Source organism: Zonotrichia leucophrys, chromosome 9 (genome assembly GCF_028769735.1).
Source record: "Zonotrichia leucophrys gambelii isolate GWCS_2022_RI chromosome 9, RI_Zleu_2.0, whole genome shotgun sequence".
Lineage (NCBI taxonomy): Eukaryota > Metazoa > Chordata > Aves > Passeriformes > Passerellidae > Zonotrichia > Zonotrichia leucophrys.
In genome coordinates this window covers 25,366,628-25,391,587 of record NC_088179.1, presented here as the reverse complement: position 1 = coordinate 25,391,587, position 24,960 = coordinate 25,366,628, and the positions used below count along the sequence as shown (strand labels likewise).

The following is a 24,960-nucleotide window of genomic DNA, read 5'->3' as shown; positions in this document are numbered from 1 at the left end:
ACTGGAAGCTGTTGAGCAATATGCAGAAATGTTAAAAAGTTTGATATAGGTACTGAGAATTATGTTGTACAAGATGATAAATTACAAAAAACCTCTTCAGAAACAGCTCTCTATCCCACCTGTTCTACTGCATTGCCCAGGAACTTGAGAGCACCCTTTATTTCAACACAAACACACTGTGCAAGTATCTCACATCTATTCTTTCATCTGTGGTGAGCAGCTGTCCTGCACCTCATCTCACACTTGCCCTGTTTGATTTTTATGAAGCCTTTGGGAACAAGGAATATTTCTCATCAGTGTTCAACAAGGGGATGGGTAGCTGCACTGAGTACAGCTTTGATATATCAATAAGCAGAGCATATAAAATTTTGTGGGAGATGGGGTAAGAAATAACAGACAGCAAGCTATGATACCTAAAACCATAATCAATGAGCTACTGCTTCTAAGAGGCACCCAGGTATGTGATGGCTTTCCAATATGAGCTAATATAGAACTGATACACAAGGCACACACACTTCAACTTGTGATCCAGACTGCATTCACACCTTGGCCTTCAGGTGTACTGAAAAAGGGTAAATGAGCCAGAATCAGCAGCCCAGCTGAACCCACACTTTGGAGTACCACAATCATATTCCAAAATCTATTCAGTTAAACTAACACCTGAGGCTCTCCCTTAGCACTTAATTTCAAGCAAATGACACATCTGCAGTATCAATTCTTCAGTAACTGGAGATTGTTCTGTGTTTTTACTCAGCAGAGCATCCAGTAAAATGAAGGAGAGGGATTAATCCTAGAACCTCATAACAGAGAATTATGTAAAAAGCCAGTGTTAATTATTGAAAAGAAGGCACAGATAAAGAGAGTGCAGCACTAGGAAGGGACAGAAAGATGGTGGTAAGAAAGAAGGCACAAACAAGGATAACTGAAAGTGTTAACAGACCTCAGGAACCCTGACCAACTTAAAAGACCACACTGTGTTACAGTGTGTAGAATTATGAACATACACTAAAACCAAAGTAAAAATAATAGTAGTCAAAAGAAAGAATATTAGTATGCTTTGTAAAAATCTCAGAAATACCCATGCTGGCTGAAGCTTCTTTATTCACCCATTAACACTGCTGGGTGAACACTGTGCTGAGAGCATGGCAGCTTCAACACTGCATGACACTGTTTTAGCTGAGAGCTATCATAAAAGGATACACATTGGTTATCTAACAACTCAGATTACAACATGTGGAGCATGAGCATGTGATTTTGAGCCCATGCATTTCAGTGGGACAAAATTAAGGTTAAGCCCCTGCACAGCTGAACTATATACAGTTAGTCTTTTTTGACTGTCTTCAATAAATAGACTGCAGAAAAATGATAGATTAACCACAGGACAGGGTCATCTTTCAGGGAATGATGCATTAACTGGAGACTCTGCAAAAGGTTCATCTCTAAAGCAGGGAAGTAACATATACCATGTTGAAAAAATAGTTGCTCAGCCCAGAACAAGGGATGTTTTCTCACATCATTCCAGTCTTGAATGTTCATTACCTGTCTCCTGTTCAACTTTAACTCTCTCTTCATGGATTGTACATTACTCATAGTATAACCAGTTGCAAGGCAAACAACGTAAAACCCTGGAGACATTCCAGCTGTCAGAGGTTGGGAAGGCTGGCTTCTTCCATTATCCTGACACAGGTGGGGTCTTTGCCCCCATATTTTAATTCAAATGTATATTGAATATATATATTGAATATGTATATACATACATGAATAACTGACTATACAATATAAAACTGAATATTTTAATTAAAAATGCATGCCTTTTTCACAGAATAGTATGTCCACACCTTTATTCTAAGCAGTGTTCTACAGTTCCCTGGAAGCCCATACTAAAACCCTCAAACCCATCCCTCCCCTAAAGAAATTATTTTAAAAAAACAATATGCATCCAAAATCTTTTAAGTTCATTTGTATTTTTTCATGTAAAAGATCAAAGGAATAATTTAAAAAAAAAAAACAAACCAAAATAGAATCAAACACAGGATACAACAGTTTGATCTGATTGCCTCTAGTACAATCTATTGCAAGGTACTAAAAATTAAAAATAAATGCTCACACAAGTCATATAAAAATGAAAAAAGTAAATAAAATAGTTAAAGAACTAGCATGTACATGGATGTATGTATTAGGAAACAAGTTTATTTGGACAACCACCCACATTTTTCTGTAATTAAAACAGAGATTTAAATCCTTCCTTTCCCCCAAACAGTATTTGTTGACAAAAAGTCAAACCCAATCCCTCCCCAAGTTACATTCTAACAGTATTACCAGAATACAAACTCTAATTAACCATGTCCCATTACTTCTGTATCACCAAGACTTACATATGACCCCTCAGGGATGGTCACAGCAAAATTGTCCAGCTGGCACATTGGTTGTATTTATACTACAAGCAGACAGTGTACAATTTAGTACAGTAAATGCTCAAAACCTGAAATAGTACAGTGAAATATTGTCAACAATAAATTTACTTTCATATTACATATGCTTTGAATACTGAAAAATTCTGCCATAAGCCTGTTTAAAGCCAGAAACTTTTTAAAAGATAACTGTGAAGAATAGATTTTATTGTCATTGCACTTCATTGGATACATTATCTCCGTAACAAAAATTAAAAGCTGAGAGTGTAAAGAATCACTTTTAATTTAACCAAGATTTGTTTCATGACTGAGTAAAGATCTAACCTAAGATTCTGGCAGCTCTTTCAGCCTGAAGTGCTGCTCCACTCAGTACCTTCCTGTTCCAGATCTACGGCTGGTTTACTATGGAAGTGACACAGAAACAGAGTTTATGATTGCTTTATCCTTTTAAAGGACTGCACCAAGACACTCAACCACCAGAAATACAAATAAAAAAGGAATCAAGCTTGCAGCTTCACAGTTATGATAAACACCTGGTGTGATTTCACTAGAAAGCTGCATTAGTTTTCCCCATAGACAGAACAGCCTTTGGCTGACAACAATGCGTGTGGCTGGGCAGGAATCAGCACCAGCTACTGCACAGAGCTGCTAGCCAACCTGCTCAGAATATCTTCTCTTATGACAAGCTTACATGTTAAATGGTGCAGATTTGCCAGAAAATGAACAAACTGCATTCTCTGTGGATAGGCTCTACCACCTGGAGCACACCAGCGCAGATCCACAGCTGCTGTGGGTCATTCCAGCACCTGTGGCTGTCGGCTCCTTACGCCAAATGAGCGGTGCTGGTGACGTGGCCTTCAAAGCTGGCCAGAAAACCTCCAATTCTTTACAAACACCAGTCATGGTACTAAATAACAAAGCCTTAGGACCATCTGTTTTTCATTTAGGCTGACAACCTGAAGAAATCCTTAAAAGAGAGAGATTAAAACCAATTACAGTAATATTGGTCAGCCCTGCCCGGCCCCCGTTTATTGAAAAGTTTATGGTATCTCAACAGTTAGCAAAACTAGCAAGAATAAAAAAAGAAAAACCCAACTAATAACCCCCAAAAGAATAAAAGAAACACAATGCCCATTCAGCGATTAAATTCTGTGCAGACACAACTCTGCTGTTGCATTTCTTTTTCTGTTAAAAAAAACCAAAATGAGAACATTTTTAAAAAGCTACCTTTTACTATGTCATAAAACCTCACAACTGTAGGTCTTTGCCTAATATCTTTTTTTTCAAAATTTCAGTGTGTGTGCTTTTTATTTTCCTTCCTGTGACACCATGTACACTTAGAAGTTCATCACAGACATGGTCATTTACTTTTTTGAGCGCTTCTCTTATGTTTTTCACAGAACGCTGAGATTTATTTGCTATGCACCCCTGTCTGCAGCCATCCTTCCCAGCAAGGATCTACATTTATTACCTCATCATTCATCTTCCAAATCTACTCTGTATTCCCACCACTTCATCGCTGACCTTTTCACCTACCTTCACCCAACCAGATGGAAAAAAGGCCTTTAAGGGTCAATATTCTGATGCATCACTAATATCTTGCTAAGTGTTATCAGACCTGGCAAACGCACATTTACACTTAGTGCTACATCTCTTCTTCTCTTTACATAGCCTGGATTAAGCTTAGAGAAAAGTTATAATGCCTTTCATAAAATTACCTATTCTTCAATACAAAATGCTTATATCCATTAATTATAAATAAGATAATTCCAAAACAAGAATATTCAGGACTTCATTTGCATTTCAGGAGAACTGCAGACTTAATGCTCTTGATGTCTTCTCAGTCCCAAACCTCTGATAAAGAAGTTTTGTAGGATATATAGCAGGCAAAACCACACAGCACATGCCTCGTGTCCTGCGCACCAGTTATGGTAAATGAAAGACATAAAAACTAAGCAGCTTTACCAAGTGAGTCCCAATGCTGCTTTAGCAGTGCCCTGATAAAGTTCCTGGTTCTTTTTCATGTATAGAACTACATGTATTTTTACATTGTCAGTTATAAACATCACTGAAAACAGTATGAGGAAGGTTTATCTCCCCCTATGTATGACATTGACAATTTGTGCCACATTTGCCAGAACTGATTTTAAAAGAATATTTTTGCACTTAAGATACTTGCCACAGATTTTATATATATAAAAAATTGCTTGTTCATGTGTTAAGTTACAAAACTGTAGTGCTTAATATAATAAACTAAAAAACCTAATAATTTTTTTAAAAATGCTTGTTTATAATACATTTCTTTGTTTCTAAAAGGCAACAGTCAGTACCAGCCTGGTTTATTTTGTAACAATATTGTAGTGTAAAAATGTTGCTAAATAATTCTGGTACATTGAGACTAGACGTAATTATTTTCTGAAAACTATACAGTAATTTACTGAAAAAAAGAAACTGCTATAGTAGTGTTTGTGCCTTCACAAATATATAATGGGAATTATTATGCTCGATTAAATCATATTTGAACTGTATTCTATACAGTATAGTTAGTCACTAAGAACTAAAAAAGCTTTTTAAGGCTTAAGTAATTTGATTTTAAAAAAGCTTCTGATAGTATTGTCATAAACATAATAATAAAACTGCTCTCATGTCCTGATCCTTTGCACTTTTTTTGAACCAGGCAAGCTAGGAGTTAGCTTTTCTGACTCACAAAGGCTCTGTGATGTCAATCAGTACCCAGGAGAGCAGTCAGGGATGTGTACAAACATCAGCCACTTTCTGTCCTAAAAGTGAAGCATTTCCACCTGGTTTGAAAATGTAAAAAAGTACACAGATGTGTAAAGTGGTATGGGGTTTTTTCAAGAAATATATATCCATGTATGTATTTTTTATATATATATATAAATGTATTTCATACTTAAATTAGTATCAATCAAATTCAGGCAGCTATTAAACTGACCATACAGACGATGTAACAAACGTCAATACGGCAGTATGTTGTATCTCTTGAGGACATTCAGATATTCTATGCCTACCCCAAGAGGAAAAAGAAATCTGAATTGCACTGCAGGCCCAACAAGCATTGCCTGATTACAGCCAGGTGAGGAAGGGCTCGTTTTTGTTAAGCACTGACTCCACGTCGTTGAGAATCGGGATCAAGTCTTCTGACTCTAGAGTCCCAAGATCAACGTTCGTCCCTGGAAGGCAGTCGAGGAAATCGGGGAAACGTGTTTGCTGTGCATTTATGTTCATTGCTGTCTGTGCTAGAGTTTCTCCTAGGAAAAGGAAAGAAGAACTTTTGAAGTACCAAAGTCTTATTGTGAGTAATTTAAAACAACAGAACTACATAAAAATGTATTCCCCCTTTCCCACAAGCACTCAGGAGCACTCCTACTCCACACAAATGTTATCTCAAAACTGCATTTAGGTATAGGGTACATATCCCCATAAGAATACATTTCACCCCCTTGCTTTGATCTCAAAAGTACAAAAGGTCCTTTCCAGCAGTGCTCAAAGCATCCAGCTCTGCTCTGCCACTTGGGAAGCACGACAGTTTCAAGTGTGAAGCAGCAAAGGGGCCTGATGTACACCTCCATCCTGTGCCCTGCACCAGGGGCAATGCTGTCCATAGGAAATAACTGAAAAAAGTGCTTCACAGCAATTTAGATCTGTAATATTACACGTTTTTTCCACATAAATTAATAAGAACAAGCATGAAAAACTTTAACAGATAAATCTTTCGTTCTCTGCATAATACTGTACTTCTAATGATTTCAAAAGGAAGTTTAGGTGAGGAAGTGCTGAGAATTTCACTCTCTGAAAAAACCCTTGATTTCCTAGTAAATTATTTCAGTATTTTAAACACCATGGACACTAACATAAAATAAATATGTACCAAAATGTAAGCTAGCTGAATACATTCTGTTTGAAGGCAAATGCAACTTTGCCAATGTAAGAGACTTACAATCAGGACTGATTTCCCAGAGTTAGAAAATGTATTGATTCGTACATGTAACCCATAACAAGCTTTTTTGTCCCTCTACCATGGACAATAGTATGAAAACAGAAATTAAGTCTTGCAATTTCCAGGTTTTATTTATTCTGTTTAATATCAGTCTGAGGTAAAAGAGCAGAATCTGGATCTAAGTTAAAGCTGAGAACCTTCTGGGCACTAAGCACCTTCAAGGCATTTTCTCCCACAATGTCAGTCTGTTCTCTTGATTAGGAAAGCTGCAGATTATCGTTCAGTCATGCAATCATAAAACATTACTAGCCATAATACATGGATTATACTTTACGCTAAATCTGAGTATTCTACCTGTATCCATCTCATCTACGTTGCTGAGGAAATCTTCAGGTGTTGTTGGTATACTGTAGCATCCTAATCCCAAGCCACTGTCTGTACTCTGTTCCCTGGAGTGGTATGGCCCACTACAAATTGAAACATGAAAAACACTCAGTAAAGATCCTCTGACAGACACAGTTCCTGAGCACAGTGTCAGAAGAGAACACAGAAACAGATACTGAGTCATTAAGCCTCATCCTGTAACTGCTGGCCACTGATCAGCCAACATAATATTTGCATCACATCAGCCCAAACAACAAAGTAATTTAAGCGAGGTCACTCTTAAATTTTGAAATACACACATTCATATATAACTCTCTAGCTGAAATCAGTTCTGACAGCCTAAAAAGTTGCATGTATTTACATGTAGGTAACACACCTATTCTACCTAGTCTTCTACATACACTAACAATAGAATTAAAACCACCTGTTAAAATTTATTGCTTTTTTTAAAAGATTCCTTCTGGAAGCATAATCTGAAAAGATTTCAGGCCAGCCACTCAGCCATCCCCTCTGTTTACAGTAAGAAAAAAAGAAGGTGATATAGGGATTATTTTAGAGAGACACCAGTAACAGCCTAGAGAAGGCAACAGAAGCAACTGCCTAATGAAGAAGAATGAACTTGCCTGTTCAAGAAAGGATCTGATCCATTATTTGTGATAGCCCTCATGTCCTGTGTCATGGCAGGGGTGTTCACAGCTGTCTGAACTGGGACCATGTTTTCTGGGTCCATAGGAAGTTGTCTGCAAAGAGCAGCCTCCTGAAAAGACAAATAAATACCAGGGAGGGGTTATTCCAACACTCAGAAATACTGTAGTCTTGTAACAACATATAACGAACACATAACATATACGCTGAAGGAAAGTAATTCTGAGTGATGTCACCATGAGTATTTGTTTACTCTGATATGAAGAAAACCATGACCGTGTCTTAAAGCACCACAGAATTTAGCTGTCAGTTCTACCATGTCTGGAAGCCAGGCCTGTAATTCAGCTACCACAAAGTACTTAACATGTTACAAGAAAACCACTGGAACCAAGACTGTGATTCAATAATCTTTAGAATGAACACTCTGCCTAATAACAAGCATTTGCTTAATGACCTGTCTCATGTCCATTATCTGCAGGATGACAAACAAGCAACCAGAGCCAAAGGAAACTTATTTTGCAACTCTTCCTGAAAGATAAATTCTTCCAGCATTATCTCTGTGAAACACATATGACATCTAGTGGTACAGAGTTCTATACAGAGGTTGTCTGACCCCTATTGGATGTTCCAAACAAAAATCCTAAGACCTTAAAATAATAAAGCTATATCTCTTTTTACCATAATTAACTCCACTCACTTTTTTTAATGAAACAAACAAAGTAAATATTTAATTTAAATCCTAGTAGAAAACTTCTCTGACTCAATCATTCAGTCTCCCCAGCACAGAAAGGATTAACAGGTCTTCAAGGCTAGAATATGATGTTTTACTATGTTTTCAATTATTTGTTTCATTGAGGAGGAATGGTCTGGTCTCTTTGTGAATAAAGTAGCACATATTGGTGCCCATAAAAGAAATATTTCCTTTATAACTAATTTATCAATATATTCATTGATAAATTACAATTTACTTTAGATGGTGTCAGTATTTAGCAAGTGTTAAGAACAAACATTCTTAAGATTCTTAATAGCTTATGTACACTAGGTTTTTGATTAAATTTGTCAAGTGACAATTTTAATGGTGACATTTCTACTTAGAATTTAATCAGCTGGAGTCTGTGAAAATGTACAAACCTCTTAGAAGGAGAAGGTCGTTTTTTTAGCTGTCTACAGGCAGATATTTTCAGAACTTTTAAAAAAATATAAGAATGACATCTACAGCCACACGAGATTTAGACAGGCCATCCAAAACAAAACATCTGTCAGCTGAAAAGCCTGCAGCACCATAAAGAAAAACTCCCACTATCAGTTACATAATCTAACTTCCTGTCTCTTCTTTGTTGCAAAAACCACCATATTTATTATAGAGCTACTTGATTGACTCTCCCTTGGGGAATGGCTCACCTCCCATGTCTTTATTTCAACATATTGCCTGTTGCTTGTAATATGAACTCCATGTGTACTTTTAAAATGTGGAAGAACAGACTCTTGCACACTGGAGTCAGATTTGGCTGTGGAAGCAGACAGAATGCTGGCTCCACCATACATGACATATGCTCTTCAGCTGTAGGTCATTTGTTCAGAAGTCACATTGCAAGTTTATTACTACTACAGATGTCAGATTCCTTTGCTCCTTTGACATTATTACAGCAATGGTAATGGAGAAATGGATCAACTACACAATACCCAAAGCTTTATGGTACCCTACTATGTCCTGTTCTATATTCTAAGCATGACTACAAGGTTTTTAAGAAGAATATTTGTTAATCTTCTACCCTAGGATGAAAGTCTGGCAAAAAATGGCAGGCCTGTGAGCAGCAATATCAGTCTCAGCCACACCAGCGAGCTCCCAGTCTCTGAGTGTAGGAGGATGCCTCCTCCTTGGCCAGCAGAGACCATCTCTGGCATTCAGCTAACAAAGGACCAAGTGCCTTTAGTGATCTGCTTGGCACTGTGATGCACATAAACCCAAAGAACACTTTCAAAATAAGTAACGAAATAAACGAAAAAAACCCACAGAATTCTAATATCAAAAAGTCATGTCAAATGCTTCATGAGTGGTTATCTTCAAAACCTTTTAAAGCTTCACAGCATTACAGTGAGTGGAATGATTCACTGCCTCAGAAAACGTAAACCCTTTTTTAGCTGCATGCCTGACAAGCACAGAAATTTCTTGTCAAATTTCCTAGAACTGTTCTTGGCAGAACTGACCTGAGTTCCACCCTTAGTTGCCAAACTCTCATTTCCAGCTGGGGGAGATGAGTGAGAGCATTTTTACAGTGGGTTTACATTGCTGGTAGATGCAGTTCCTCTTCTGCCAGTCCTCAGCGTGGAAAGCAAGAGATGTAGACATTGCCTGTGCCACCAGTAAATCACACCCTCGGCCAGTCTGTGCAGTGGGAGCAGCACAGCACAGGAGCACAGGGGCATTTTTATCTTCAGGTTGTAGCAGGCCACTAAAGGTCTATTCTGCGAGGACAAAACAGTGATAAATGTTCCTCTACATGTTGCTCCACTGCTTCTTCAGCCTCTTCTAAGCCTCTGTAACATTCTGTGGACAATCTCTGCAATAGGAGCCCTGGACCAGAAGGAAGCCTCTGAGAAGTTCTGCCTTTTTGGGACTATTTGTACCCTTCAAATGTATGCACAAATACAGCGCATAATGGCCCTGGTGCACACAGAGAAGTGCTGGGGCACCTTCTCTGCAGGACCTTTCAGAGATTTCTGACTGACATTACCTCTACCAACTTCCATTTCCAAGAAGCTCTTTAGTAGCAAGCAGATTCTCTCTTTTCCTTTGGAAAGCTGGCAAACCCACATTAGTGTAAAAGAACGTTAACTCCTTTATCATCCTTATAGAATGATAAAACTGAGTAAGGAAACCTTTAAGTAGATGCTATCATACTGGTTTTCTGAAATGCTGCCCTTCTGGAATGCACTCAATCTAGAGTTCTAGGGTTTTAGCAACTCCATGAAGAGGAGGACAAAGAAGGAAAGAAATTCCCTAAGCCCAGAGCTTCCAGAGCTATGACCCCTTCCAGGCTGGGCACGCTGCTCCACCCCAGCAGCTGCGGCCAGGAATGGCTGCGGGGAGCAGCAGCTGCTGCTGGGCTGAAAGGTTTGTGACCCTCCAAAGAATCCTGTCCCTCGCGCAAATGCTCTGCAGCTCCTCACAGCTGCTAGCAGCAGCGTACACCCTTACTCAGCATTTTCCCCTTAGGTTACACTGGAAAAGCAAAAACAGCAAGGGAGGGTCAGGACAGGAGTAACTGTACTTGGACACTGATGATCCAAGAGGATAATTGCACCCTCAGCTGCCAGGATTCAGGATTCTGAGGTTACTGGAAGGAAGTTCACAACATTCTGTTAGGAAGAAGAGATTTTGCATCTTGCTTTCCTCTCTAAGAGTTACACCAGTTGTAAAACTTCAGTAACACAAAGTGATGGTGTGCTTCTTTATGCAATGTGGAGCTTCAACAAACACTACAAGGGCAGGGTGGTACTGGGCTCAGTGAAGTGGAAGTCTTGGCTGAGTATGGCACAGCTGCAGAGTGCTCTGAATGTATTGGTTTCAAAGTCAGCAAAGCAGCAAAACCCTCCCTTGTGTTAATGGCACAACTGTTTTGAAGCCTAATTTGCTCACCTTGAAAAAAGAATAGAGCCAAAGAGAGTAAGCTATGATGACAATCATGACTAAGCTGGTACCAAATACCCTCACTCTCTTCTCACATCCATCTCTGTCATGAGCCCTTCATGGGAAAGGAGAAGCCACACAAAAGACTTGAGAGCACTGCCTGTGTCAGAGACTGCCACCTTAATCTTGTGAAAGTTGCTGTTTTTAAAGGTACTTAGAACTGGTAACTGCAGCATTTGCAAGGCCACAAACAACGATATGTTTCTTGATAAAGTATACTTCTTTCATGCTGTTTCTGAGAGAAACGGATTATCTATTTTTTCCATTAAGGAATCTGATTAATATGCCATACAAACACAACACCACTAGTGGACTTGACTGTAACAGATGAAACACAATTCTTAAAACTTTGTTTTCTTAAGGCAGTATAAAGGAAATTACATATCTATTTTGTACAGAATGAGTCATTTTATAGAGCTGAAACTTTAGATATAGAACAATAAGCAAAACATCCACAAATAACCAACTCTGAAAAGTCTTTAGATCAGAGGTGTTCATGTAAGATGTGAATGTGATTTTATTTGAACTAAAAGGCAAAGGGTGCAAATTAAGAGAGTACAGACTGGAGTCAAGAACAATTCCATAAGTTCTTCCTTTATCTTCAATGAAGTATGAGCATGGTCTCCTGTGCAAACCAAGTTAAACTGCACATGAATCAGTGTTGCCCTAGTTGCTTATGGACAGACACAGAACAGAATTAGGCCCTTACATGACTATTAAGAAAGACTGGTAAGAAAGATGGCAGGTCAGTAACTTCTGACGGATGGCCATCCTGTGTTCTATTCAGTGCTAGTTTTGAGAAAAAAAATGAAATTATCTGTTTATATTAGTTTTTTGGTTAACCTTTTGTAAAACCATAGTTAGTCTTGGCATACAGTAACAGAGCTACTAGGCATACTTGTTAAGAATGATGCATTGAACGAAAAGCTCTTGAGCAAAGTAAGAGTATCTTTGGCGTTACCTGTCGCAGTAACTCCTCCTGGCGCATCCGGATCCGCTCCCTCTCCATCTGGATTCTCTGGAGCCGCAGTTTCTGCTGCTGCTGCTGCTGCTGCTGCTGCGAGGCCAGCGCGCCGGGCAGGGTGAGCAGGGCCGGGGGGCGGCCGGGGGGCGGCAGGGCTGCGCCGGGGGGCAGCGGCGGCGGCGCGCTCAGCACTGCAACGACAGGAGCCGTGGCACCCACGGGAGCCCGTGGCACCGGCTGCAAGCACCCACGGGAGCCATGGCACCCACGGGAGCCCGTGGTACCGACAGAGCCCGTGGCACCAGCTGCAAGCACCCACGGGAGCCACGGCACCCACGGGAGCCCGTGGCACCGGCTGCAAGCACCCACGGGAGCCATGGCCCCCACAGGAGCCCGTGGCACCAGCTGCAAGCACCCACGGGAGCCCGTGGCACCCACAGAGCCCGTGGCACCCACGGGAGCCCATGGCACCGACAGAGCCTGTGGCACCCACGGGAGCCCGTGGCACCGGCTGCAAGCACCCACAGGAGCCATGGCACCCACGGGAGCCCGTGGCACCGACAGAGCCCGTGGCACCCACGGGAGCCCGTGGCACCGGCTGCAAGCACCCACAGGAGCCATGGCACCCACGGGAGCCCGTGGCACCCACAGGAGCCCGTGGTACCCACAGGAGCCCGTGGCACCGACAGAGCCCGTGGCACCCACGGGAGCCCGTGGCACCCACAGGAGCCCGTGGCACCGGCTGCAAGCACACACAGGAGCCATGGCACCCACGGGAGCCCGTGGCACCAACAGAGCCCGTGGCACCGGCTGCAAGCACCCACGGGAGCCCGGGGCACCCACGGGAGCCCGTGGCACCGGCTGCAAGCACCCACAGGAGCCATGGCACCCACGGGAGCCCGTGGCACCCACAGGAGCCCATGGCACCGGCTGCAAGCACCCACAGGAGCCCGTGGCACCCACAGGAGCCCGTGGTACCCACAGGAGCCCTGGCACCCACGGGAGCCCGTGGCACCCACAGAGCCCATGGCACCCACGGGAGCCCGTGGCACTGGCTGCAAGCACCCACAGGAGCCCGTGGCACCCACGGGAGCCCATGGCACTGACAGAGTCTGTGGCACCCACAGAGCCCGTGGCACCCACAGGAGCCCGTGGCACCCACAGGAGCCCGTGGCACCCACAGGAGCCCGTGGCACCGACAGAGCCCGCGGCACCGACAGAGCCCGCGGCACCCACGGGAGCCCGTGGCACCCACAGAGCCCGTGGCACCGGCTGCAAGCACCCACGGGAGCCCGTGGCACCCACAGAAGCCCGTGGCACCGACAGAGCCCGTGGCACCCACGGGAGCCCGTGGCACCGGCTGCAAGCGCTGACCCGCTGCACAGGGCCAGGACACACCGCTCTCTCACAGGAATGCATCCTTAAAATTGCTGCGCTTCAAATGACTGAGACAACTACTCCTCTGGCAAGATCTGCACTAGCAATTTCTTAATAAATGATTTTATATGTTCTGAGTTTATCAAACAGGAATACTTACAATATAATAATACCTATCCTGGTATGTTCAAATATTTACCTAATGAACTAGTAAACAACATTTTTTCAAACTGAAAAATCCTAAAAATGTGTGCCTATAATAGGCAGTAAGCTAGTAAAAATATTTCAATTTAACATTGTCTTTATTGACAGATTTAAATCAATTATTACTGGAAGTAATTTCCAGTTAACAACTGAAACCTTTTCTGCTAGAATATGACCCATCAGTCCCCCACCTTTGGTAGGATATTCTAAAGGTTGACAGGGGAAGAACATCATAGATGGCAGGGTTAGAAACAGGACCTTTAGTCTTTAGTAAGCAAACCTGAGTTATAGCCAGGTAAACCCCTTCACTTGCTGACAGAAGGCTGTTGCTGAACAAGTTAATACTGCTTAGATTGTTAATATTTCTTAAATCAGCATAATCTTTTCTGATCAAATTCAGAAACTATAAATCAGAGCAGAATTCTCTGTGAGATGAACATTTTTATTCACAGAACTGCTATGAAAGAAACTAAGTCTGTGTAGCTCTCTGTGTGTCACTCTGGTGCCAAAATGCCACAAAGCTAATAGAATGCCCCATCCCCTCAGACAGCAGGTATCCCTCATAGCTTACCAAGAAAATTTCTTCCTGTTTATGGTGCTAAGAATAGTACCATAATCCAGCACTGAAATCCTCCAGACAAGCCAGGAGTGAAACACAGTGAATTTTCAACATTTTAACTCCATGGTTTGCTCAGGACCCAGGTTAGATTTATTGCTGATGCAGATCAGGACTAGCTGCATGGACCAGGTGAGAATTAGTCCTGGGCCATCACACGACCAGATGGATCTAAGGGCAGCTTTACTACCTGTAGGTGGTGCAAAGCCCACACTAATAAATCCTTCTGGACATTGTGGAAAGCATGCAGGCAGATCTAAACCATCTTTGCAACTTGCTTCCAGAAGCAGGTGTTCTGGAGAGGACTGCACACTCCAGTGTGTCATCCCACAGGAGGTTTAGATTGGAGAATAGGAAAAATTTCTTTGCCAAAAGGTCTGTCCAGCTCTAGCACAGGCTGATCAGGACAGTGATCCATCCCTTGAGGAATTCAAAAGCTGTGTGGCTGTAGCACCTGAGGGCTTGGGTCAGTGGTGGCCTTGGTAGTGCTGGGTCAATGGTCAGACTCAATTACTTCTGAGGGCTTTCCCAACCCAAATAATTAGTTGATTCCAATTCTATCAGATCTGGGCTAGATCTTAATGCAATTTCATATGCAACACTATAGGTAATGTCAGGTAGATTTTGTCCTGCAACCCTACCTACCTGGGCAAGCCCCAGTACCCAGGCAGAACACCAGACTCTTCTAAAGAAGCGCGGCAAAGTGTGATGACAGTTATTACAGGACTAAGACTTCTTACTGCTTTACCAATTTTCACGGTGTCAGTTTTTCAAACAACAAGAAAAAAAACTGACTAAACTAAATTGCTTTTCTTAATGGTAGAGTTACAATGATATGCATAGGAAAATGGAAAAATATTTTATCTGGAACACTTTTAAGCATGTTTGATAGGTTTCATACTGTCTAGACTTCAAACTAATAGCGCATCTTTAAATACACTGGTAGAATAAAAAGAATCAAAACAATGGGCAAATTACCCTTGTGGTACAAACTTGAGCTTGGCTTGTGAAATATATTTTACCTAAGTGCTTCTCCTAGGACTGCTCAACGGAACCAGAACTGAACCCGGGCAGCAAAAGTGGGTTGGTATACAGCTGGTAACTTCTTGTCACTAATGGTCTGAACAAGGCCAGTGAAAGGAAAGTCTTGGGTCAGCCCTAGTGAGCAACTTAACAAACAATGACATTCTACAAATCTCTGTTCCGTGTGATATAATCATATGGCACATCTGTTGTGATATTTACGAGGTTTTAGTAATTCCTGCTTCAATTTGTATTTCAGCTCTGAATTTGTGTTTGAATGGTCTGAGGAACATAATGAAGTTTGGATTAAAAAAGAAAAACCTGCAGTTCACATGCCAGCTGCACGGCCCGACACAGACCCCGCTGTGACCGCAGCAGACACACCAGGGACCCCGGCAGCTCCTCTCATCCAGAGCTCTGCGGAGCCTCTGGACCACTGGGCCGGTTTGGAGAGGGTAAAAAGTTACCAAATAAAAAACAACTGGTCTTCAGTAAGCTTCAATTCACTAGGCAGGGTCTGGGACTCCAGTGTAACATCTCTAAAGTTCTGCAAAGAAAAAAATATTCAAAAGCTCAAATTTACCACTCTGTGGTAAAAGAGACTGGGTCTAAAATGAGAAAAGTATCATCATTACAGCAGACAGACTCAGGGTCTGCTGAATTCAGAAAGAGAGATTCAGTTCTCTTGGGGAAAACCTAATTATTTTGCAAAATGAAGTAAGTCTTTCAATAAACAGCCATTATGCAATTATCCAGCCCAAATGAAAGCAAGTAAAAACATGGAGCTAAGTTCCAAACCTGAACTATGCAACCACAGTTCCATTGCAGTCCATGAAATTGCAATTATTTTGTTTACATCAAGTTAGACCTATGTGGTTTTCTTTTTCCAGTTAGAAGAAAAATAAAAGAATTCTTTTATTGCTTTTGCTTGCCTTTAAATTAATAGTGATATCCTAGTGAATTAGGTTTTCTGACATTGTAGGAGACCTTTCTGTGGATGACTTTACTGGATATATACTAGGCAAGGATTATTTTGTGGGAAGAGACATGCAAGTTGCAGAAGCCAAAACATGCAAGTGTCAATCATTTTTGACATATGGATTGAACTGATTGCACCTACTTTTATTATTAAAGTGTCAGAAGTGTCTGGACATTTTTATTATTTAAGTGTCAGAAGTGCAGCTGTTGGTCTCTCTGCTCTGTTTATAGGCAGCCCAGACCCAAACTCAGACGAACTAGCCAAAGCCAGGTCTCATGCAACACAGTCTCATGAAAAACAAACGTCTACAAAGGTTAAAAAAAACCCCAAAAACTGAAAAACCAGCCATACTACAGTTCTGACTTAGTCATGACACTGTAAAGAAAAAAAGACTGGGCTCCCCTCCTTTTCTCACTCCACTTCAGCCAACAAAGAACTGCTTGTTTCATTTATTTCCCAGAAAGAAGCATTAGCCTTCTAACAAGGTCAGCAAAAAATGCTGCTTTTCAGTTCTGGCGCATTTTGTTCCAAAAATCTGTAAAGTATTAAAGCAAAAAGTTGCACTACCCCAGTGCACAGAAACTCCTTTATTCAGACTTCTGAGCTGAAAATAGCTATATAGAAATTTCTCATCAGTTTCAACTGTTAAGGCCTGTGACATCCACATTTAACTAATCTTTCCCATCTTCAATGATTTAAGATTAAAAAAATCAATACAAACAACGTGCAGGTGCAACATCAAAGCTGTGATTTAGCAGGAAGTTATTTAAAAGATTGGAGATTTACTCTGCAAGCACTTTTAACAATAAATCACTAACAAAAAGTGATGATGGGAGCTGCTTGAGTGGACAGACAGCTTTAATGCTAATGATTAATTACTGATGACTGTTAGATTTAAAATATTTAATAAATTATTTTTACTTTTGCTTCATGCAGTCTTCAGCTTTTACATTTCTTTTCCTTTGAAACTATGGAAATGACCCTCCACTCTTGCACTGGTACTTGTTTGGATTACTACCCTTGAGGGGAAATGCTTACCCCAACAGGAACTTCTTTGTGTCAAAATTAAAAATTACTAGAATTTGAAAAAATGCCAATCTCTCTCTTGAACACATCAACCTTTAGCATTTCAGATTTACTAGATGGTCAGTTGCTGGCTTAAAGGTGTATGCCCTTTGATTTAATTTACCTGATACTGAAGTTACTTCCTATTAGACTCTGGACCTATTAGCCACTGTCCTTAAACATAAATAAATTACTCCATTTGAGATCTGAGAAATTACTTGTTAGAGATTTTAATTGCAAACTACCTAAATCCCCTCATTCTTTTGGGAGCTGCATCACAAACCACTCATTCCCACAGATGAATGCGCAAGTCCTCTGTAATACTTTCAGGTCTCAGAAAGTAATCACCAGAAGCAGGTGCCAAGATTATTCACACTGACCACAAATGAATTGTTTGCTTCTTTCAGGATATCCAGTAATTAAAAATGATCTGGAACAGGAAGCCTTTCCACCACGCAGGTGGTATGAGGGTATGGACTAGAGAGAGGGAAAAACATATTCCTCTCAGTGTCACACATTGCTAGCCAAGGCAAACCAAGACTTGAAAAATCCTGGACATTAGTGAACAGTCTTCATGGACATTAGGGAACACTAAAATACATATAATTTGGTTTTGAACACTTTGGGAGTTTCTGTGTTCTTATCTCCAGAGACTTCTTTGACATAGTTACCAAAACTGCCTTTTATCATCCCTAAACAATAGTAGCTACACCTCTTTTATCATGGCAGGATATGGAAACTTTGGTTCATGTGTTTATTGTTCCTAGACAGGATTTTGGCATTGTTTTATTGATTGGATTTCCTGGCTGGTTAAAAAAATTGAAAGCAGAGGCAAAGTGCTGTAACTCCCAGTTGTCCAGACCCACTTGAAATATCATTACCAATACAGCTGAAAGATAAACTTCTTAGATTCATGGATGATTTTCTATTAAACAACAAGCATCAGAGGCTCTTCACAATAAAAAATTCTAATCTGTAATACCCAATGTCCTATATCTTAGAGAACCAGTGAATTAATAGTGAAAGCCATCCTGCTTGTATCACTTGGGTCACACCTGCTTGTGGGTCTTGAGAGAGTACATTCTGAGGGTAAGGTTCTCTTCCTCAGAAAGGAAAACCAAAAATTAAATAGTTCTTCACCTGGAGTTTGATACAAGAAGTAAACGTGGTTGAATTCTCAGGATCAATGCATACAGTGACCCTAAACAAATTAACATCAGGTTTTCCACTGTCTTCTGCCTGAACTGGTTGATTTATAAAATTAAGATAAATATTACCAGCTTCTACCAGAGATGAGTCATGTTATTTTTCTTATAGTCAGTATTTACACACAATCTGATCAGGTGAAAGTGGAGATGTCAAGAATAAACTAAAGTACATGTGGCACCCTTCTCCCTCTGCCAGAAATTCTTCTCCATTCTTGAGTGTGTGCGTGCGTGGGTGTGGGACATGTTCTGACACTGCTCCACTCAGCCCTCATGGTAGAATTTTCTTCATGGTGCCAGTCTCCTTCCTGAAGAACATGTGAGAGCTGCACCAGGACCTTCTCCTCTGTCAAAAAGGATTTCTACACCTGTGCGCACAAAGTCCCAAGCTTCTGCTCTGGTCCCACCACTGACCCTGCTTTCAGCAGAGGCTGGGCTGGAGCCCTTGCAAGGCCCTTTCCCAGCTAAGCTATTCCACGATGGACACAATCACAACTTGTGCAAGGCCTCAGCCGTGTGTGGAAACTCAGCCAGGAAAGAAGTCCTTCCCTCAGAACAGGCACCTCCACCTTTGTGAGCTCACAACCTTAATACTGATCACCCAGCAACTGTCCCTGCATTCAGTACACCTGAATGAGTCCACTAATGGGGTTCTTATCCAATCTCCTTGAGGATGTGACTAGCAGACAGCTGATAAACCAGCAGCACAGAGACAAAGCAATACAACTTACTCCAGATACAGAGTACAGGAACACTGAAAATGTCAGGAACTGTAACACTATTTATGTTTTTCCCCGTAAATGTGCATATTAATGAATTCATTCTGGCAGAACCTAAGAGAATATATATTTATAATTTGCTATGTCAGTGTACAGAATTAAAAGTGATCCAGGTACATTTTCTGAAGGCAGCCTTATCTGGGCCAACAGATACTATACATCAACCATCATTGCAGAACAGCCTCAGTCAGCAGGGACCTTGAAAGACCATCTGGTACAAACTCACCTGGAAAACAAGACATTGCAAGGGAGAAAACAGAGAGGGTAACAGAAGATGGCTCAGCTCTAAGCAGAAGATCCACATGGACACAGCTTGCTCCTGAGCTCCAGACTTGTCACTCCCTCCCTGACAGCCAGGTCATAAGTAACTACAGCATTTAAAACCCTTTCTGCCCACCAATCCCATCTCTGTGCACAGTCTAATGAATCACACAGGTTCTCTTTTGTACCAGAAGGAGTAAAACCAGGCACACCTGTCTGTAATTGCTGCTGCAGGAGGGGCCACTGTGAGGAACGGCGAAGGGGACAGTGGTGGCCCTAGGGAGCATCAGGGACACCCCACCTGGCTGGACTTTGGCAGCCTGAGTTAGACCAAACACCACTTTTAACCACGGTTAGATAAACTGAAATCCCCCTATCCACACCCAAACAAACTCAGAGGCCTTTCACAAAGTGGCAGCGCCCAAATCTCTCAAACCAGCAAACTCTGGGCACCCCTTAACACACATTTCTGTCGCTCACACAGGACCTAGAGTAACTGTGCCTTGCAGCCTGCAACTGCTATTTGCTCCAAGGCCTAAATCCCACACCCAGCTGTGCCACAGGGTGAGCAAGAAGTCTTCTGAGGTTTTTTGCAGTTCTTTTTGTACGAGCTTTTTAAGGAACTCGCATATAAATGCAAGCTAACTCATGCAGAAAATGTAAATACTATTAGAGGGGTTCATTATTTTATAGAAAAATAAGTTGCAAATTGTTAAATTTGGAAAATATTTAAATGAAGACCAGATTGTGTTTACCCACTGAATGAAGAGTACAATCACAAAAGAAATCTGTTTGAAACACTTTGAAGGGAGAAGGATGGAAATAACAATGGTTTTGAGTGTTGCCTAATGTAGAATAGAGAAAGACTACAAAACAAAAAGCATTTAATTAAAAAAATCTTGCAAAAGAAGCTCCTGTAAGGACCTATTTTTCCCTCTAAATGTTGCTACATGTGGTCGAAAGTCACCCTCCACCACCTTTGGAGAGCAGGGAATGCCATGAAGGCAGCAGGGGTGGGGGGCAGCAGGGTGACCCCAGCCCGGCGCTCTGAAGATGCAGAAATATACTTTTTCTGCTTGTCTTTAGTCTGACACTGATCACTTGCCCTTTGCTTCCAACAACAAAACATACACTGGAAACATTCCTATTAATGCTGTGCTTTCCTTACATCTACAAATATACATATACAAATCATCTTAGCACAACAATAATGGTAAAATTAATAAGTTTAAATATATGCTAACCCGCAGGAACATGTTTTCAATCTGTGTGACAAATATTCCTTTTCATTCATGAAATGTCACTGAATTTAGCCATGGTGTTTAAATGAGCACAGAAACCTGCCTAGCATATATTACTTTCCTGTAAATTCAACAAGATGCATCAAGGGAAAAAACACGTGATGCCTTTGTTCTATAACATTTAAAAGGCAGTGCTTTAAATGTTAGTGTGAAAACTAATGCTAATGAAGTGTACACTTACAGCTCACAAATAGGCAACATAAACCATAGTAAGAGAAAAGCTAGAAAAATACAGCAGATTTTTTGTAGTATGACTACTAACCTCAACCAACTTTCACTATATGCTTTTGTATGCCTCCAACACAGGCATACTATGATTTGGTATCACTTAGTCCCACTCTGTGCTTTGATAAAATGTTTGTAAGTGCCTTTGTACAATTCCCAGCAAATATTGCTGAAAGAAGTTTATAAACCAAAGCAACTAGCTTTACAAAACAAAACATATTTTCCTCCTCTTCATAAGAAGTACAAGGAAAACACATGTGTTAGCAATTGGAAGTGCAGACCAGTGTGTGGACCTGAAATACTTAAATATTTTTCTTTTAAGAAGTGGCACATCTTCAAAAGAAAAACTTTTAGTTCCTACAGTACAAAAAAAAAAAAAAAAAGAAAAAAAAAGCACTAAGGCGAAAGACAGAGGCACAGGGCAGCACACAGGCCCTGCCTTTTGGCCATGGCCATTTAAAAATAGAGGCATTCTGCTGCAGCACTGGAAACAACAGCCACAGATTTTAAACTGCCATGTCAAGTATTCAGGGGCTGCAGTGTTCTCTGCAGATTACTGCAATCTTTCTGTGTAATTCCTCTGTGTGTATGTTTTCTGGACTAAATAAATATGGATACTGAGCAGATTTTTACATACTATTCCTAGTGGGAAATTCAATCACACATCTGAACCACTATGCCAAGAACTGCATATAAACATCCACAAAAAGTAGAACCCCATATTTTACATATATATATATAAATATATATATATGTATGCAGGGTGCTGAATGAAATACAGACTGTATTTAATGGGACAGATTTTGAAGTCTGTAGAAATACCCTTATTGGGCACATGAAATATCTTCAGGAACAGACTTTTCATTAGGTATGGACTTTTATTTCTAATCCTTTGAATCTCAAGAAAGATCCTCCTCTAAAATTCAGTATACATGTGTTTTAGTCCAGGATTTGGCTTTCATTGACTTCCACTAATAAACTGAGGGGAAAAATGTTCTGTTCACTGTCCTGATTTAGGGTACTGCTGTTTTTTAACTAGGGACAATGCAACAGATGTTAACATAAGTGGAGGAGCTGGTATGAACAAAACCCCTGCTGTCCTATTCTCACCTTTCAGCCATTCCAGCACTGCTATAAACAGACTGACCCACATGCAGCTGTGCTTGAAGCCACAGCAGAGCAACTGTTAGCTTCACCACGTGCTACCACACTCCGCAGATACCCTAACCTTTCAGATGTTTTTGAAATTTCTCCTGCAGATATCCACTCTCACATTATGGTTTGCTACTGCCCACTGAATCTTGTAATGCAACCAACACTCTTACTGCATATATGCAAGCAAAGCAGTTGATGAGCCAAAGGTAGAAAAAAGAACTGCAGCTAATTACCTCAGAGGTCCTAGGTGTTTCTTACAAATTTAAGACCAAAGTAAATATTGCACTACTTCTATTGGTGATCATTAGCAGACAAATGTTCAGCGTTTTCTTGTCATGTGAAGAGACAGCACTCATGAACCACACTGCAAGTGGACAATCAAGAAATCATGAGATCAACTTACCAAAAATTAACCAGAACAAGAAACTGCTATGTGTTTTAAAGTCTCTCTTTTTGACATCTTGAGCCTGTAAGCTCATCTTCTTGAGCAGTAGAAAAGTTAAACTCCAGAATCGAAATATTAGGGATTATTTGTAATTCTCAATCATACGTGAAAATGTTTTCTTCCATTTACAAATTTTCTTTAAAATTTTTGAGTTTTAATGCCTTTATTTTTACTAAGGCTTAAATCTGGCAATATCAGATTTATGCAAGTTGACGATTAAACTTACACTGGAAGTGCTAAACAGAAACAGCAAGGGAACCACACCAGTTGTAAGAATTTTGTGGGTAATTCATACTGCAAAGACTTTTTAGTAGTTTGCAAGTTGCTTACAGTGCAGAACCCCACTATGCAAAAGCCCCACCACCATAAACAAACTGACAAGCAAACCAGCTACACCTTCTGACCTGAAGAAACATGGGACTAACTGTGCACAAGGTCTCCAACAGCCTGGGCATGGTAGGGAGGGCTTATGGGGGTTTTATACCACCTCAGAGCAGAAAAGCACAGACCGAATTTATTTTTCTGTGTCTAGCACTATGCCAAAAAGCCACGGAGGCTCTAAAATAGACCACAAGATGTTAGAACTTCACCCCAAACAGTACAAATTCACTTGCTGCCAAGTCTACAGAGGGGAAAATTAAGTAAATGAAGGGGAGAACATACTGCTGGGTCTGACAGCAGAATCAGAGCTATCTTCTTGAAGCAAAAATTACTTTGACAAACAAATCAGAAGGTGTCTCTCCTATCTCTTTTGTGTTTTCACCAGAGAGCTGCCATCCAGTACTCACTGAGATTTGGCTGAGACATTGCCATGCTCCTCTGTGGTGCCGGCGTGGACGTGGCTGCAGGATGGTGGCTAACGTGGTTCAGTGGCTGGTTCATCGGCTTTCGAGGGTCTTGCCATGTTGTAATTTTTTCTATATGGCTGAGAAAGAAAAGATACAAGCTTAACATAAAATATCTGGTATATTATTTAGACAGTTAAGCATAAGGTCATGAAAATCCTATTTGGTTTTCTTATTCCACATCTGCCCTTGTCATCTCACCCTCACCCACTTGAAATTATCTAGTATCTGCTTGCTCACTTTTTCTTCTGATCTTCTGCCCCTGCTGTTCTAATTTCTTTTTGCTCTACTGCTGAATAATTACTTTTATTTGAACAATTGAAAAATTCTATTGTCGTACTGAAAATCTGTAGTACACACTCATCTTCAGATTATTTAATTGTCTGAAAGTTGTTTACTCTTGTCCTACCAGTCTTTTTCTAAATACACAATGTATGGCCATTCTTCACTCAGCAATGGTGATTTTCCTGAATGTTGAAGAGACAAGTATTTGTCTTGCCAAATCCAACTGCTTTCTTGCTTTCCACATTATGAAAAGTATGTCTCCAAGAATGCCAGCAAATATTCCCACTATCAAACCAGGCAGATTACAGCTTTATGACAGCTTTATGTGTAATCACCAATTTCTCTGTAAAGGCACTAAGAGTTTTTATTGCAATGTAGTTAACAACATACCTACCATTTCAGCATGCAAACTCTCATAGACATGCATTCTCCCGAAAACAGTGGAGTCATGCACAAATCCACATAAATTTTACAGTGAAGTAACAATAACAATGATCCCTGCGAAATATTTTTGGCCACAGAATTCAGTGGTAAAAGAACTATGGTTTTGTTGCAACTGAAAGTTTACACTGAAATGCACCTGTTTTGTAAGAAACTTAACAGGACAAGCATTTTAAGGATGAGCATGTAATTCTATTTGAAACAAGAAAAGAAAAAGGAAGTGTGTTGAAGCAATCAATAGTCTACTGTCTATCAGGGGATTGCCTGGCTTCAAGCCCAACCAGCCAACCAGGTTCTGTCTGTGCTGGAGTGGGTTCTCCTCTATTAGCTTTTGTCACAAAGAGGGAAGTCTTTAAGAACAACACATCAAGAGGCATAAAAATTTAAACATTCTGTGTCTGGAAAACCATTTTGATTCAACTTTCATAAAAGATCAGCCTAAAATTTTTGCTGAGCTCCATCTTACACTTATCATTGCTTTTGCAGACCCCAGTGGCACGGCCACCACTGCTGTCACCACTCCACACCCAGCTCATCACCAGACCAATTCCACAACCAAGTTTCAGTCTATATTGTGATGCACATCTTGGGTATTACCAAAAATAGTGTGAATTACAGGAAGTTAAAAAAGAAAAGAACCTAGACCATTTTTTAAAGAACAGAAAAATGTGACATCTTTATGCAGTCTGTAGCCATTT

The 24,960-nt window shown here is 40.8% G+C and overlaps 1 protein-coding gene across 1 annotated transcript in view; it reads right to left on the bottom strand.

Moving 5' to 3' along the window:
- Nucleotides 1-1,945: 1,945 nt before the first annotated feature.
- Nucleotides 1,946-24,960, bottom strand: part of WWTR1 (WW domain containing transcription regulator 1) — a 41,842-nt gene continuing 18,827 nt past the window's right edge. The window contains exons 2-6 of the mRNA XM_064721039.1: nucleotides 23,480-23,616; nucleotides 12,054-12,247; nucleotides 7,380-7,513; nucleotides 6,727-6,839; nucleotides 1,946-5,683 (exon numbers count right to left, since the gene is read on the bottom strand). Coding sequence (XP_064577109.1) covers nucleotides 5,499-5,683; nucleotides 6,727-6,839; nucleotides 7,380-7,513; nucleotides 12,054-12,247; nucleotides 23,480-23,616 — 763 coding nt within the window. The 3' untranslated portion in view covers nucleotides 1,946-5,498. The remainder of the gene's footprint in view (nucleotides 5,684-6,726; nucleotides 6,840-7,379; nucleotides 7,514-12,053; nucleotides 12,248-23,479; nucleotides 23,617-24,960) is intronic.